We start from the raw sequence: 16,538 nt of genomic DNA on the forward strand, positions 1-16,538 counted from the left end.
AAGCAAGAGAATTCCAGAAAAACGTCTATTTCTGCTTCATTGACTACGCTAAAGCCTTTGATTGTGTGGATCACAACAAATTGTGGCAAATTCTTAAAGTGATGGGAGTACCAGACCACCTTACCTGTCTCCTGAGAAACCTGTACGAGGGTCAAGAAGCAACAGTAAGAACCAGACATGGAACAACCGATTGGTTCAAAATTGGGAAAGGAGTACGACAAGGCTGCATATTGTCACCCTGCTTATTTAACTTATATGCAGAGTACATCATGAGAAATGCTGGGTTGGATGAATCAGAGGTCGGAATTAGAATTGCTGGGAGAATTATCAACAACCTCAGATATGCAGACGATACCACCCTAATGGCAGAAAGCGAAGAGGATCTCAAGAGCCTCTTGTTGAGGGTGAAAGAGGAGAGTGCAAAAGCTGGTTTGAAACTCAACATTAAAAAAACTTAAGATCATGGCATCTGGACCCATCACTTCCTGGCATATAGAAGGGGAAGAAATGGAAGCAGTGACAGATTTTACTTTCTTGGGCTCCAAGATCACCGCAGACGGTGACTGTAGCCATGAAATTAAAAGACGCTTGCTCCTGGGGAGGAAAGCTATGGCCAACCTAGACAGCATAGTAAGAAGCAGAGACATCACCTTGCCGACAAAGGTCCGTCTAATCAAAGCTATGGTTTTCCCAGTAGTAATGTATGGCTGTGAGAGCTGGACTATAAGGAAGGCTGAGCGCCGAAGAATTGATGCTTTCGAACTGTGGTGCTGGAGAAGACTCTTACGAGTCCCCTGGACTGCAAGGAGGTCAAATCAGTCCATCCTAAAGGAAATCAACCCTGAGTGCTCATTGGAAGGACAGATAATGAAGCTGAAGCTCCAATATTTTGGCCACCTAATGCGAAGAGAAAACTCCCTGGAAAAGACCCTGATGCTGGGAAAGACTGAAGGCAAAAGGAGAAGGGGACGGCAGAGGATGAGATGGCTAGATAGCATCACGGATGCAATGAATATGAACTTGAGCACGCTCCGGGAGAGAGCGCAGGACAGGAAGGCCTGGCGTGCTATGGTCCGTGGGGTCACGAAGAGTCGGACACGACTGAACGACTGAACAACAACAACAACATTGTTTAGAGTAGATTTTGGATAATTTATATCTTTTATTGCCATTTGAATATTAACACTGTAACTTACTTTTTAAGTATTGAAGTGGTGAACTGTGATAAAATTGAGAGGCTATGCAATGAATGTGAACTTGAGCACACTCCGGGAGAGAGTGGAGGACAGGAAGGCCTGGCGTGTTATGGTCCATGGGGTCACGAAGAGTCGGACACGACTTAACGACTGAACAACAGCAACGTTGTTTGGAATAGATTTTTTGATAATTGAGATTTTACTGCTTTTTTAATATTAACACTAACTTTTTATGTACTGAAGTGAACTGTGATAAAATTGAGAGCATGAAACAATTTGCATAATGTTAGGCTTAAAAGCGAGCGTGCGTACGAGAGACTTGCGTCTGGGGTCCCAGAAAGATGCCCCAAATCATTAGCATTGGCTTTTGTAGCCGCGGTTCAGCTGCACGAGAGGTGCGTAATCCTGAGTGGACCATGCACACACATGGATGTAGGGAACGCCAGTGAAAATGAAAGGCAGAAAATACAGCCTGCAGCACTTCAATTAAAGCTGCAGCGTTTCCAGAAGAAACTGTGACCCAAATAAAGAGCAACCAACCAGAGTCATTCAGTTTAAAGACTGAACAACATTGTTTGGAATAGATTTTTTGATAATTGGTGTCTTTTATTGCTTTCTGAATATTAACACTAACTTACTTTTTATGTATTGAAGAGGTGAGCTGTGATAAAATTAAGAGCATGACACTGGAAACGGGGGCCACGGTGGCGTCATATTGAGTACACATGCAGGTGGGACAGTGCCGAGGGAGGCCAGCCCGGGCACATTGGCCTCCAAAGGCCTTCTCCGCGCTGCGGGAACGGGTGCAAAGGAAGCGGGAAGGGGCCTGCAAAATGCTCGGCTCCGCCGCCCCTGCACAGGCTTCTCCCCGCGCCAGCACGACGCGCGCGGAGCCGGAGCCCGTCCCCCGCCCCCTCGGGGCGGCCGGGCTGCCCGACGCCGCTTCCTCGCGGGCCTCAGGCGCGGCCTCCCCCCCGAAGGCCTCTCCGGCCTTGCGCTGCCGAGGCGTCGCCTGCGCCCTCGGGGGAGGCGGGCGGCGCGGCGCGGCCCTCGCGCCCGGGCGGCGCCCAGGGAAGCCCGGCCGGGACGCGCGCCGCAGGTGGGGCAGGCAGGCCGGGGCCCAGAGGCCCCGGCAGGGGAGGGCAGGCGGGCGGAGGGCAGAGGAGCGGGCGGCTCCGCGGGCGGCAGGGCGCTGCAGGAGCGGGCCGGGCCGGGCCGGGCTGGGCCTCGCGAGCGCGCGGCCGGCCTTCGCGCGGCGGGCGGCGGGCGAGAGGTTCCCGGAGCGGAGCGGAGGCGAGCCGGGCGGGGCGGGGCTGCCGCGAAGGCGCTGCGGCTGCGGCGGGGGCGCCCCCTCCCGCGGAAGGCGGGCCGCTGTGCGAGGAGGCCGTTCCCGCCGCCCTCCTGGAGCGCCGCTGCCTCCGGCCTGCTGAGGGCCGCTGGCGGGGCCGCCGCGCCATGCGGGCTCCAGCCGCACCCCCGCGCAGCTCCCCGAGGTGCGGAGCCGTCCCCAGAGTGGGCTCGGCCCGGGCGGCGCCTTGACTCCGGCCGCAGCCAGAAGGGCTCCGGCCGCTCCGCCATCGGCGCCACCAGCCTCCCCTGGGCCGGGGGTGCTGCCCTCGTGGGGCGGGGGCCGTGGCCCGCTCCGGCTGGACGCGGGAGCTGGGCTCGCCGCCGCTGTGCCGCACGGAGCTTCTCTAGCGGCGCAGCGGAGCCTGGGCTCGCCGTGGGAGGCCGGCGCCGCGCGCCCCGGGCCCCCGTTCGCTCCGGGCTTAGCTGAAGTGCGGCGGGTCCCCAGCGGCGGGATGTTGTCCCCCGTTTAATCCGGAACACTTCGAGGCGGCCTGTCTTGCTGCGCAGTGAGGGCCCATCAGCGTTACAGGGGCCCTGCTCTGGCCGTCCGGTCCACGCACGCGCCGGAATCCCAGGCAGCCCCCGTACATATATCTATGCATGCCTGTGGGAATGTGTTACCTCCGTATTAGAAATGCCCAACCTGAGAGCACCGAACTGCGACCGTGGGACAACCGCATGTTACCCTTTCTGATAGCAAATGCATTAAAAGGTTAGAAGGTGGCTCACCTGATAGCTGATGAAGGCGCGTGGTTAGTGTTGATGTTAGTGGTGGTGAGTAGTGATGGTGGCTGCATAGATGTGAAGGCTTGTTAAAAGGATTTCAGTTTGTTTCCCTAGTTTTTCTAACTTGGCAAACTGGTCAAACTGAAAAGGCCATTTCTGCATATGGTGCTTCTGGCCAAGGACTATCTAAGAATTACTAGAGCAACATTTGTGTGTATATAGCGTGGTTTGAATGGAGGATCGTAGTAAGGTGTAGATGGACAATGTTTCTCCTGAGTGAAAGCACACGCGCTGGCATCCCTAGGCAAGCCTGCCGCTATGGGGCACCCCATCACCCCCTGAGGGAGGGGTCTCTGTGCTCCATTTCCCTGAAGGGGGCTGCCGTACAGCGGTGGGGAGGGGCAACTTTATAATTCTGCCCCATGGTCTGCTAGTCCACCCTACCTTCAGCCTGTATCAAGTGCCAAGTGATGCACTGGCTTGCAACATCTGCCAGCTCGTGAGTGGAGATGTTACTGCAGGCTCCAAACACATGGACACATTAAAATGAATAAGATTAATGCATTATACAACAAAATGACCCGAGGTGTTCCGCCCTTGGGCCCCCTGCGCGTGCGTGGCTAGTTTCAGGGATCTCATTTTCATGGTCTTGGTGCTATGGCACTAACAGACAGACGGTCGTACAAATGCACATCCTCTGTTGCTATTAGACATGCTTCCAAAACCTTCTTTCTAGCTGTCGAGGATTTCACACAACTGATGCGTATGTGGACACGTTTTTCATGAGACGCATTGGCCTCAACGGAAAAGCCCAAAAGCAACGTTCGATATGATATGCAACATGGAAGGGGAAAGCCTGTGGTGGGCAGGAAGAGCTTCTTGGAAGCAGGAGTGAAGATAAGATGGGACCAAGGGCCCATCTCATCTGATGGGGAAGGGAAGGGAAACCTCCGCAGCCATGGGGAACAGTTTTGAAGAAATCGGGGGAGGATGTTGAGAAGATATTTAGAGGCCAAACATCAGGCCCTTCCTAGATCGAGGCCCTCGAAGGAAATAGAGCTTGAAGGAAGATAAGATGAGCCAGTGAAATACCATTTATTTAATTTATGTGGTCCATTTGTTTCTTTTAGCGATGTACAGTCAGGGCCAGCAATATTGGAACAAGGATAACTGTTTTGGCAGTTGGCCTCTGTACACCACCACATTGAAGTGGAAAGGAAACACACCCAGATGGGAGCGAAGTCAGGACTTTCAGCTATAATTCAAGGGGTTTGGCAAAAGTGGGGCACTAACCATTCAGGAAGGACAGCCAGTGGCATACACACGCCCCCATCGTTGGTGGCTCATAAGTAATGGAACAAACCAACATCATTTCAAACTTAAGGATCACCTTTAATACCTGGATGAAAATCCTTTGTAGTCAATGACTGCCTGAAGTCTGGAATCCATGGACACGACCAAATGCTGAGTTTCCTCCCTTGAGATGCTTTGCCAGGCTTTTACTGCAGCTGCCTTCAGCTGCTGCTTGTTTGTGGGTCTTTCTGCCCTCAGTCTTGTCTTCAGTAAGTGAAAAGCATGCTCTATTGGGTGGAGATCAGGTGACTGACTTGGCCATTGAAGAACATCCCACGTCTTTGCCTTGAGAAACTCTTGGGTAGCTTTTGCTGTCTGTTTTGGGTCATTATCCATCTGCAATATGAAGCGGCGTCCTATCAGTTTGGCAGCATTCGGCTGATTCTGAGCAGAAAGTATAGCCCTATACACTTCAGAATTCATCCTGCTGCTTTTATCAGCAGTCAGGTCATCCATAAACACCAGTGACCCGGTTCCATTGGCAGCCATGCATGCCCATGACATAACACTGCCTCCACCATGTTTGACAGATGATGTGGTATGCTTTGGATCATGAGCTGTTCCTTTCCTTCTCCATACTTTTCCCATCATTCTGGTACAAGTTAATCCTGGCTTCATCAGTCCAAAGAATCTTATTCCAGAACTGGACAGGCTTTTTTAGGTGTTTGCTAGCAAAGGCTAATCTGGCCTTTCGGTTCTTGAGCATTACCAGTGGTTTGCACCTTGTTGAGAAGCCTCTGTATTTACATTCATAAAGCCATCTCTTGACTGTAGATGTTGGCAATGACATGCCTACTTCCTCAAGAGCATTCTTGACCTGGCTAGATGTTGTGAAAGGGTTCCTCTTCACCATGAGCAGAATTCTGCGGTCAGCCCCTTTAGTTGTCTTCCGTGGTCTTCCAGGCCTTTTGCTGTTGCTGAGCTTGCCAGTTAATTCTTTTTCAGGTTGTTCCAAACTGTTGTGTTGGCCACTCCCACTGTTTTTGCTATCTCTCTGATGGGTTTATTTTGTTTCCTCAGCCTAAAGATGGCCTCCCTCACTCACATGGACACCTCTTTGGACCTCCTGTTGGGAGTTCCAGTGAACAGCTACCAAATGCAAATGTAACACTCAGAACCACCTCCAGGCCTTTTATCTGCTCGATTGGTCATGGGGCACCCAGGAAACAGGCCGCACCTGGCCATGCAGCTCCTTGTCAGACATTCGTTCCATTACTTATGAGCCACCAACGTGTGTATGCCACTGGCTGTGCTTCCTGAATGGTTAGTGCCCCACTTTTGCCAAACCCCTTGAATTACAGCTGAAAGTCCTGACTTTGCTCCCATCTGGGTGTGTTTCCTTTCCACTTCAATGTGGTGGTGCACAGAGGCTAACTGCCAAACAGTTATCCTTGTTCCAATATTTCTGGCCCTGACTGTATTTCCTTTTTATACTGCCCAATAGCCGAAGCTCTCAGCTATTTCCCATTCCCCATTCCACAAAAGCTGAAGTCAACCTATGATAAGGAAAGCCTTGAAAACTAAAGGTGTCCAAAGGGTGACAGTCCCATTCCAGACTGAGAGCAGTGGTGTACGTGGGGGAGAATTTTTCTGAGTAGAGATTGTTTCTGTCTCTTTCAGCAGCTAGGGTCCTCTGTGGAGGTGGCTGTGAGTTTCTGCAAGGGGGCGAGGGAACTCCTGGATCCAGGCCAAAGGGCTCTGTACGAGGAAGCCATGCTGCAGAACTGCGGGAACGTGGCCTCTCTGGGTAAGGACTCCTTTTCCCTGGTTATCTCATGGCAACGCGATGACTTTCTTTGCTTGGCCATTGCCACTGGGATGCCCCTCCCCAGGGGCTATTGGAGTCCAGGATGCTGGTGCCCACGATTGCTGGTGAGGCAGAGGAGGTTCACCAGGGGCGGAGCCAACTCCATCTGGTTGCTGCACAGTCTTCTTCTCCCTTGCAAGCCCTTCTCAAGACCAGGAAGCCCCCCAGCTGGCCAGGGGGAAGGGGCAGGGCCAGTGGAAAGGGTACTGGTCCCTGGGGAACCCCAGGAAGCTAGATTTGGCCTGTGGGCGTGAGGCTCAAAGCGCTTGATTCAGGTGATCCCAACAAGCTTGGGGCCGCTTGTCCTAAGCAAAGCCAAGAACCCCAGAGGTGTACCGAGGGTGGAGGCCTTCCCCCTATGAGCTGCCCCCTCCTCTACAGGCCCTGGGATGGCATCGCTTGTCAGGCACTCCTAGACCCAGTTTCTTCTCCCTTTCCACTGCAGGGTGGCAACAGCAGCTGGTCTAGTTTACCCCTCAGTTGTTTCCTCCACAGGCCATACGGCGGCACCAGAGGCCCGATTTGGATCACCTCTTCCTTGTGGCGGAGTGCAAAGAGCTGCTCTGCAACAGCCTCAGGTAAAAGAGGGATGGTGGAGATGGGTGCAGGGGACAACCAGAGTGCCTCTCCCTTTGTTGAGGTGGTGGCAAGGGAGCTCTTCCCGTTATTTTTGGTGACCAATTAAGAAGCCTGTGAAATCTACTATATTTCTCCCATACATCCTGTAAAAATAAAATGAAATAAAAACACACACATAAAGCTACGCAGTTATTCCGGCCACGTCCCCTTTTAAACTGGGAGACTATTTCTGAGGAGAGGGTTTTTTTTTTTTCTCTTTCAGTGGCTGCTGCTGGCCTTTGAGGAGGTGGCTGTGTATTTCACCAAGAGGGAGTGGGATCTCCTGGATCCAGGCCAAAGAGCTCTGTATGTGGAAGTCATGCTGGAGAACTACGGGAACGTGGCCTCTCTGGGTAAAGACGCCTTGGTTAACTCACGCCAGTGCGATGACTTTCTTTGCTTGGCCGTTGCCATTAGGATGGTCCTCCCCAGGGGCTAATGGATTGCAGAGGGCTGTGGAGGGTTTTGCTTACGGTACGGCCAGCGCTCCTGTTGAAACCCTGGTGCATATCTGGAAGGCAGAGATGATTTGGCTGGTTGACACAGATGCTCTCAAGCTACTTTTCCTGTTGAGCAAAGTGTGGGCAGTTCTGTGGTATACACTTCAGCTGACTATGGGGATGGCTAGACATTAGTTCAGGACCAGCCATAGACCCCCCTTAAAAAAGATATGCACAGAATCTGACTCGGACTTTTCCCGTGTCTTCCTGCGGTATGCCCGCAGAGGTGTTTGGACCTATCCCGACACATTCTGGTACACGAATTCTGTAGCTGCTGTTTTCCAAGATGGCTGAAACGCCAGTGGGGATATGTGATAACCCATGAAAGAATGCACGTAGAAAGCTCATTTGGGTGGAAAAATATACTCCTTGTCACTGTTACCACCTGTATGGTCTAGTAGGCAGAATGCAGGACGAGGAGTAGGATGACATCGTTTCAAATCCCTGCTGAGCTCCTGTGCTCACAGGATGCACTTCAAACAGTCATTGGCTGGATTCATACCCCACACTGAGCCATGGTGGTTAGGCGGGCTGAGCTGCCCATGATGGGCTACCGTGTTGTGTGTGGGGTGTTCTTCCCCCCCCATCACAGGTTAACTGCCCTAAATAAGCCACCCGCGGAACCCACACACTGCAGCAGAGGTTGTGCAGGTGGCTTATTTGGGGCAATCAACCCATCAGGGGCGGGAAAAACACGCCCCACACAACATGCTAGCCCAACATGGGCAGCTCAGCGTGCCTAACCACCGTGATGTAGCGTGTTGTGTGAGCCCAGCCATTGTCTGCTAGCTGAGGGAGGTCGTGCTGTACCCTTTTGGGGTCTCTAGTACTCCCCCTCCTCAAAGTTCTGGCCAGACAGCCGCCTCAATGCTGCATAATTGCCCATCTGGCCACGGCTTGTTCATCCAAACCCAGGTGGCATGACTAGTTCGAAGGGGAAATGACCCCAAATAACTCATGGGCTGTTGTTGGGTTAGATTGTGTCGATCATGCCTGGCCTGCACCACGGTTTAAACAAGCCAGTGTGGCTTGTGTACCCTCTGATGACTGTCTGAACTGGGCCATTATGTACCTACCTTTCTTCTAAGGTCATCCACTGAGGCCCATCTGCGAGTGCCCCCTCCATCTCAAGTAAGAAAGGTGGCAATGAAAGAGATGGTCCTGTCAGTTGTGGCCCCTGACTGTTGAATGCTCTGCCTTGAGAGGCCCACCTGGTTCCTACAGGGACACCTACACCCAGGCCTTTTAAAATCTTCTGACGTTTTTAAAATGGTGCATTGAAGTTCTCTTTTAAAGCTGATGTTGATTACTCTGTCGTTTGCCTTGATTACTCTAGACTCCTTATGGGGTTATTGTAGCCTTTTATGGATTTGTTATTTTTGTGCTGAGGTTGAATTTGATTTGACATTTTTTTTGTATTATTTTATCTGGGTTTCCATTTTTCCTTATTTAATTGTTCTATATCATCTGGAGAACTAGGTCAAGAGGTGACAAATAACTGTAAAGCACAAAGACATAAATACATAGCACTTGGAATGTGTGGCTATATTGCAGTCATTAGTCCCTCTCTTTCTTTGCAAAGTCCCCAAACCAGACCTCATTTCCTGGCTGGATGAAGGAGAAGATCCATTTGTGCGGCGCTCTGAGGAGGGGGAGAGATTGGCAGGTACCTGTTGAGATTGGTGGTGGGAAGGGTTCTTGTCTGGGAATTGAGTGGGTTCCTTGGGGATTTGTTTGCCTTGTCTTCAGTCAGTGAGCTTACTCGGCCACAAGGGATGTCCCCCAGCCGGATACAGAGCCTGGTCGGTCAGCCTCTCTGGAGTGAATGATCCATCAGGCAGTGAATCCTGTTGATGGAAGTGCCTTGTGCCTTTGCTCTTCCCATTCATGTCCACTTGCTATTTCACTTGCTCCTTTTCTTCACCGGAGCTCAGATAAGAGGTGGAAGCTGAAATGGTTCCTCCTTTGTCATCTCATCCCCATAATCTAAGCAGGATTGTGGCCTTTGGCATTCTCCTTTACTCAGTGATAACAGATTCAGAGGGTGCAGGCAAAATGCACAACCAATTGGTTGTAAGCAGATGAGGAATTCCACTTACTATCTACTCCTTCGACTGCATCTAGATTAACGGGGGACAGAGAACAGCATGCTTTCCCAAGAATGGCCTTTCTCGCCTTCCCCTAATGTAGTGAGTTTGTCAGTGAGCAAAAAGGTGGACTTCACAGCATTCCTGCATGCCAGCAGGTAGCCACCCTCAGACCTGTGTAGCCTGGCTGAACCGGCAGCTTCACACGTGTTCAGTAGTTCCGAGCAACTACAGCTCCAGATCTCAACAAAGCTTACAGCTGCAAGGCCTTTGCCAGTGACCTCCTCCGTCTAGAATGAGAGAGGTTTCGCTTCGCATGGGAAGGGAGCCCTCCTGTGTCTGAATGTGTGTGTGCTGGCCTGTGAGCTTCCGAGAAGGGGGAGAGGTGTATCCTGTCAGCTCCTGGGTGTAGAGGGAGACGTCCGTAAAATCCAAAGACGGAAGCTGGGCTCTTTGGTCTCCCTCCCAGGGGCAATACTTGTACTGCCAGCTTGGAGAACTTTTGTGGCTCTAAGAACGGCTTCTGTCTAGTTTGGGGACTCAAATAGACATTCAGCTCTGACAGCTTCATAAGCTGAAGAGAGTTGTAAACGTTCTTTGCATGTATATTCTGCATGTATTTTCTATCAAGAAACAGTCATCTTTTTGCACAAGAGGCTTTGTTTCATCTTGGTAAGCCAAGCAATCTACTCTGCCTGTGACCTAACAGACTCAGGACCCCAGATCAATGCACCTAGCCTTTCAGCACATCGGTTTCAGTTCCCTTCTCATTACATGATCTAGCAAAAATTGATTCCAGAGCTGATCATGAGCAGAAAACAACACCCACATCAGTGCCTAGTACAATCATGCGTGAAATGGGACAGAAAGGAAATAATGTTACCATTGGAGACAGTAGTGTACTCCAAAGGTGACCAATGTTTCAGCCAGGGGCACACTGAGCGGAAGGGGGAGAATCTTTTGAACTAAGAGAAACCGTGAATTGTGCTTGATCCCTAGTGAGATCCTCGATTTCTGTCTTGAATTCCTACAAGATGGCGTGTGTTTTTGTTTTCTTCCTCAAACAGGTGACGTGCGGGGCATTGAGAATTATCCAGAGCCACCTCTTAAGTCATTGAAAACTACCATTGTTGAAGAGGGGAAAGAGTTATTTGGGAATCAAAGGGGACCCAAAAATCACAACACCAACCAAGCAATGACAGGGAAAACTTCTCGGACTGCTGACATCCATGATGTCCTGATCACTGAAGAAGATCAGAAAGAAAAGACAAGGGAAACAAGTGCAGTGTGCGGGAACATAGTCAGACATGACGTAGAATTAAATATACATTACGCATCCCACCCAGGAGAGGAATCACAGAAATGCATGGGGGATAGTAACAGCGTCAGTGTTCTCCCAAGTCTTACACTACATCGAAGAATTCATACAGGAGTGAAAAAATATAAATGCATGGAGTGTGGAAAGAGATTTGGTAGGCACTCATACCTTTGTCTACATCATAGGAGTCACACAGGGGAGAAGCCATATAAATGCTTAGAGTGCAGTAAAAGCTTCAGTGTTCACTTCAGTCTTGCCCTACATCTAAGAACTCACACAGGGGAGAAACCATATAAATGCACAGAGTGTGGAAAGAACTTCAGTGCTAGTTCAACACTTGGGGCACATCGAAGAACTCACACAGGGGAGAAACGATATAAATGCACAGAGTGTGGGAAGAGCTTCAGTCAGAACCCACACCTTATTATACATAGAACTCACACAGGGGTGAAACCATATAAATGCATGGAGTGTGGAATGAACTTCTGTGATACTGGAACACTTATGCAACATCGAAGAACGCATACAAGGGAGAAACCATATAAATGTATGGAGTGTGGAAAGGGCTTCAATGACAGCTCAAACCTACGAGTACATCAAAGAACCCACAGACAGGAGAAACCATATAAATGTATGGAGTGTGGAAAGAGCTTCACTGTGAATTCAACACTTAGGAATCATCAAAGGACTCACACAGGGGAGAAACCATATATATGCATAGCGTGTGGAAAGAGCTTCAGTCGGAGCTCACACCTTGTTATACATAATAGAACTCACACAGGGGAGAAACCATATAAATGCATGGAGTGTGGAAAGAGCTTCAGTGTGAGTTCAACACTTAGGGCACATCAAAGAACTCATACAGGGGAGAAACCATATAAATGCACAGAGTGTGGAAAGAACTTCAGTGCTGGTTCAACACTTAGGGCACATCAAAGAACTCACAGACGGGAGAAGCCATATAAATGTACCAAGTGTGGAAAGAGCTTCGGTCAAAGCGCATACCTTATTATACATAACAGAATCCACAATGTAGGAAAACCATATAAATGCATGGAGTGTGGAAAGAGCTTCTGTGATACTGGAACACTTACGCAACATCGAAGAACACATACAAGGGAGAAACCATATAAATGTCAGGAGTGTGGAAAGAGCTTCTCTGTGAGTTCAACCCTTAGGAATCATCAAAGAACTCACACAGGGGAGAAACCATATATATGCATGGCGTGTGGAAAGAGCTTCAGTCGGAGCTCACACCTTGCTATGCATAATAGAACTCACACAGGGGAAAAACCATATAAATGCAGGGAGTGTGGAAAGAGCTTCAGTGTCAGTTCAACACTTAGGATTCATCAAAGAAGTCACACAGGGGAGAAACCATATAAATGCATGGAGTGTGGGAAGAGCTTCACTCAGAGTTCACACCTCATTATACATAATAGAACTCACACAGGGGAAAAACCATATAAATGCAGGAAGTGTGGAAAAAGCTTCAGTGTGAATTCAACACTTAGGAATCATCAAAGAACTCACATACGGGGGAAACCATATATATGCATGGAGTGTGGAAAGGGCTTCAGTCGGAGCTCACACCTTATTATACATAATAGAACTCACACGGGGGAAAAACCTTATAAATGCAGGCAGTGTGGAAAGAGCTTCAGTGTGAGTTCAACACTTAGGGCACATCAAAGAACTCACACGGGAGAAACCGTATAAATGCATTGAGTGTGGAAAGAGCTTCAGTGAATCCTCAGAGCTCAATGTACATCAAAGAACTCAGGAGAAACCATATAAATACACAGAGTGTGGAAACAACTTCGGTGTGAGTTGGACACGTAGGAATAATCAAAGAAGTCACACGGGAGAAACCATATAAATGCATGGAGTGTGGAGAGAGCTTCAGCCAGTGCTCACACCTTATTATACTTAAGTATACATATTATACTTCCTGGAAGATAGGCTGTTGGAAGGGATGGGTTGCACCTCACAAAGGATGGGAAGAATGTGTTTGGCCACAGCATGAAGAACTTCATCAGGAGGGCTTTAAACTGAATCCTACCGGGAAGGGTGATGTAAAGTTGGGGGTAACAATGGATGTAGGCTCATGCAGTGCAATGGAGAGAACAGCTCTAATAGCACCCAATAAGAGTCTTCAGACATGTAGGCAGAAAGCCAGACTATGAAGCATATGGTCTTCGATGTCTATATACTAATGCCCAGAGTATGGGAAGCAAACAGAACGAATTTGAACTCTTAATACAAGAGGGAAATTATGACTTGATAGGTATAACTGAGACTTGGTGGGATGACTCTCATGACTAGAATACAGCAATTGAAAGACATAACTTGTTCAAAAAGAACAGGCACAGAAAGGGAGGTGAGGTTGCACTGTATGTGAAAAATACATATCTCTGCACAGAAATACAGGAGGATGAGCTTGGTAGCCCCATCGAGAGCATCTGGATCAAAATAAATGGAGCAAAGAATAAAAGGAACCTGATGGTGGGAATCTACTACCGGCCACCCAGACTCCGTGAGTCTGTAGACCAGGCTACAGACTCAGACTCAAAGAGTGCTTATCAATGGGACCTTCTCAAACTGGGGAGAGGTAACGAGCGGGGTACTGCAGGGTTCAGTCCTGGGCCCAGTGCTCTTCAACACTTGTATTAATGACTTGGAGGAGGAGGTGCAGGGAATGCTGATCAAATTTGCAGGTGACACAAAATTGGGCAGGATAGCTTATACTTTGGAAGACAGAAACAACATTCAAAGTGATCTGGATAGACTGGAGCGCTGGGCAGAAAACAACAATGACATTTAATAGGGAGAAATGCCAAGTTCTGCACCTAGGAAAAAGAAACCAAATGCACAGTTACAAGATGGGGGATACATGGCTCAACAACACTACAAGTGAGAAGGATCTTGGAATTGCTGTCGATCACAAGCTGAATATGAGCCAACAATGTGATGTGGCTGCAAAAAAGGCCAATGCTATTTTGGGCTGCATTAATAGAAGCATAACTTCCAAATCCCCGGAGTACTAGTTCCCCTCTACTCAGCACTGGTTAGGCCTCATCTGGAGTACTGTGTCCAGTTCTGGGCACCACACTTGAAGAAGGATGCAGACAAACTGGAGAGGGTTCAGAGGAGGACAACGAAGATGATCAGGGGAATGGAAACTATGAGGAGAGACTGAAAGAACTGGGCATGTTTAGTCTTGAGAAGACTGAGGGGAGATATGATAGCGCTCTTCAAGTACTTGAAAGGTTGTCACAGAGAGGAAGGCCAGGATCTCTTCTCGATCATGCCAGAGTGAAGGATACGGAATAATGGGCTCAAGTTACAGGAAACCAGATTCCGGCTGAACATCAGGAAAAACTTCCTGACTGTTAGAGCAATACGACAGTGGAACCAATGACCTGGGGAGGTGGTGGGCTCTCCCACACTGGAGGCCTTCAAGATGAGGCTGGACAGCCATCTGTCAGGGAAGCTCTGACTTGGATTCCTGCATTGAGCAGGGGGTTGGACTCGATGGCCGCGTAGGCCCCTCCAACCCTACTATTCTATGATTCTGTGATTCTATAATAGAACTCACATGGGAAAAACCATATATATGCATAGAGTGTGGAAGGAACTTCCGTGATATTTGAACACGTAGGGCACATCAAAGAACTCACACAGCGGAGAAACCACATAAATGCGTAGAGTGTGGAAAGCACTTCAGTGATACTGGAACACTTCTGCAACATTGAAGAACACATACAACAGAGAAACCATATAAATGCATGGAGTGTGGAAAGTGCTTTAGTGTGAGTTCAACACCTAGGGCACATCAAAGAACTCACAGATGGGAGAAACATATCAATGCACAGAGTGTGGAAAGAGCTTCAGTCAGAGTTCACAACTTGTACATAATAGAACACACAGGGGAGGGACCATACAAATGCAGGGAGTGTGGAAAGAGCTTTGCTGATACTGGAACACTTAGGGTACATCAAAGAACTCACACAGGGGAGAAACCATATAAATGCGTGGAGTGTGGAAAGAGCTTCAGTGGAAGCGAAATACTTAATAAACATGAAAGAACGCACAAAAAGGAGAAGCCATATAGATGCATGGAGTGTGGAAAGAGCTTCAGTTCGATCTCATATGCATAATAGAACCCACACAGTGGAGAAACCATACAAATTCAGGGAGTGTGGAAAGTGCTTTGCTGGTAAGGAACTCACACAGGGGTGAAACCATATAAGTGCATGAAGCGTGGAAAGAGCTTCAGTCAGCACCCACACCTTATTAGACATCATAGAACTTGCACAGGAGAAAAAACATATAAATGCATGGAGTGTGGAAAGCACTTCAGTGATACTGGAGCACTTAGGTATCATCAAAGTAAATACAGGGGAGAAACCATATAAATGCATGGAGCGTGGAAAGAGCTTCAGTCAGAACTCATATCTTACTGTACGTCAAAGAACTCACAGTGGGAAGAAACCATGTAAATGTACGTAGCTTGGAAAGAGCTTCAGTGTTAGCTTAAGTCTTACTCAAGATGAAAGAACCCACAAAGGGGAGTTCTTTTATGCTGAATTCATGGAGTGTGGAAAGAGCTTCAGTGATAGCGGAATACTTAATAAACATGAAAGAACGCACACAAGGGAGAAACCATATAAATGCATGGATTGTGGAAAGCCTCCGTCAGAACTCATATCTTACTCTACATCAAAGAACTCACAGTGGGAAGAAACCAGATAAATGTATGGAGCTTGGAAAGAACTTCATTGCTAGGTCAAGTCAGTGGAACCAGGGGAATGGTGCTTTCCCTGCATCTTTGGGGACCCTCTGTGTCAGAGTTTTCTGCTCGGCAGAGTGCTGCGTGAGAGGAGAGAGGCCAAGCGCCTTTCATTTATGGAAAGTGCTTTCACTTCCTGGCTTCTTATGGAAGGACAGAGCTGTTCTCTAGTTCTCTGATAGGGTTCCTCCTGCCACCTTCTTCCCCTCCCTAAGGAATGTGCTGATTCTGACCACCCCTTTTCGCAGAGGGGGCAACGTTGCTCCTTGCAAAGACCCGATGCAGGAGGTGGTCTCCTTTGAAATCTCATGGAGAACCAGTGAAGTCTGGGGCATATGTTGGGGTGTTTCAACTTGTGAATCTCCACAACGCTCCACTTTGTAAAGAAATACAAATATTGTACAGTGCTCATTAGCCTCTTGTGATCTCCTTCGGAAGGAAACCAATCTCAACTGTGAGTGCTGGAGCCTCTGAAATCTCCCTGCCCAGAGAGGTTTGGTGCAAATAATATTAGTTTTGGTACTGATGTGGTAACGCTTTTACTCAGAGCTTCCATCCTACTAATCATCTGAACACTCCCAAGAAGGCAAACCAGTCAAATGTTCCCTAGTCTAAAGGTTTTGTGATCAATCTGGTTGGATGAATAGTTTCCATTTTTTCCTACATTCAGGGTCATTGAGAGGAGGTGTTCTTCACCGGCTCATGCGGCCAAGGAAGGTCCCTGCCAGCAGAGGGCAGCGTGCGGGAACCAGAGTTGTGTGCAGTGGTGCACAGCCATGGGTCTGTGGCAG

The 16,538-nt window shown here is 48.9% G+C and overlaps 1 protein-coding gene and 1 pseudogene across 1 annotated transcript; both read left to right on the forward strand.

Moving 5' to 3' along the window:
- Positions 1 to 2,218: 2,218 nt before the first annotated feature.
- LOC146355615 (uncharacterized) lies at positions 2,219 to 14,741 on the forward strand. The gene is made up of 6 exons (XM_084830671.1): positions 2,219 to 2,489; positions 6,249 to 6,372; positions 6,878 to 7,010; positions 7,274 to 7,403; positions 9,133 to 9,216; positions 10,705 to 14,741. Exons 4-6 carry the CDS (start codon positions 7,370 to 7,372, stop codon positions 12,672 to 12,674), a joined length of 2,088 nt encoding a protein of 695 aa, XP_084686797.1. The 5' UTR covers positions 2,219 to 2,489; positions 6,249 to 6,372; positions 6,878 to 7,010; positions 7,274 to 7,369; the 3' UTR covers positions 12,675 to 14,741.
- LOC146355616 (uncharacterized) lies at positions 12,839 to 15,918 on the forward strand (annotated as a pseudogene).
- Positions 15,919 to 16,538: the final 620 nt, after the last annotated feature.

This window comes from Heloderma suspectum, chromosome 2, assembly GCF_057233095.1.
Source record: "Heloderma suspectum isolate Gila_16-S chromosome 2, 16-S_ref, whole genome shotgun sequence".
In the NCBI taxonomy this organism is placed as follows: domain Eukaryota; kingdom Metazoa; phylum Chordata; class Lepidosauria; order Squamata; family Helodermatidae; genus Heloderma; species Heloderma suspectum.

Bases quoted from the DNA above. Each gene is read 5' to 3' on its own strand.
- LOC146355615 (XM_084830671.1), top strand. From the start codon at position 7,370: ATGCTGGAGAACTACGGGAACGTGGCCTCTCTGG. The intron at 7,404-9,132 runs GTAAAGACGCCT...TTCTTTGCAAAG, and splicing joins CGGGAACGTGGCCTCTCTGG to TCCCCAAACCAGACCTCATT. The intron at 9,217-10,704 runs GTACCTGTTGAG...TTCCTCAAACAG, and splicing joins GGAGGGGGAGAGATTGGCAG to GTGACGTGCGGGGCATTGAG.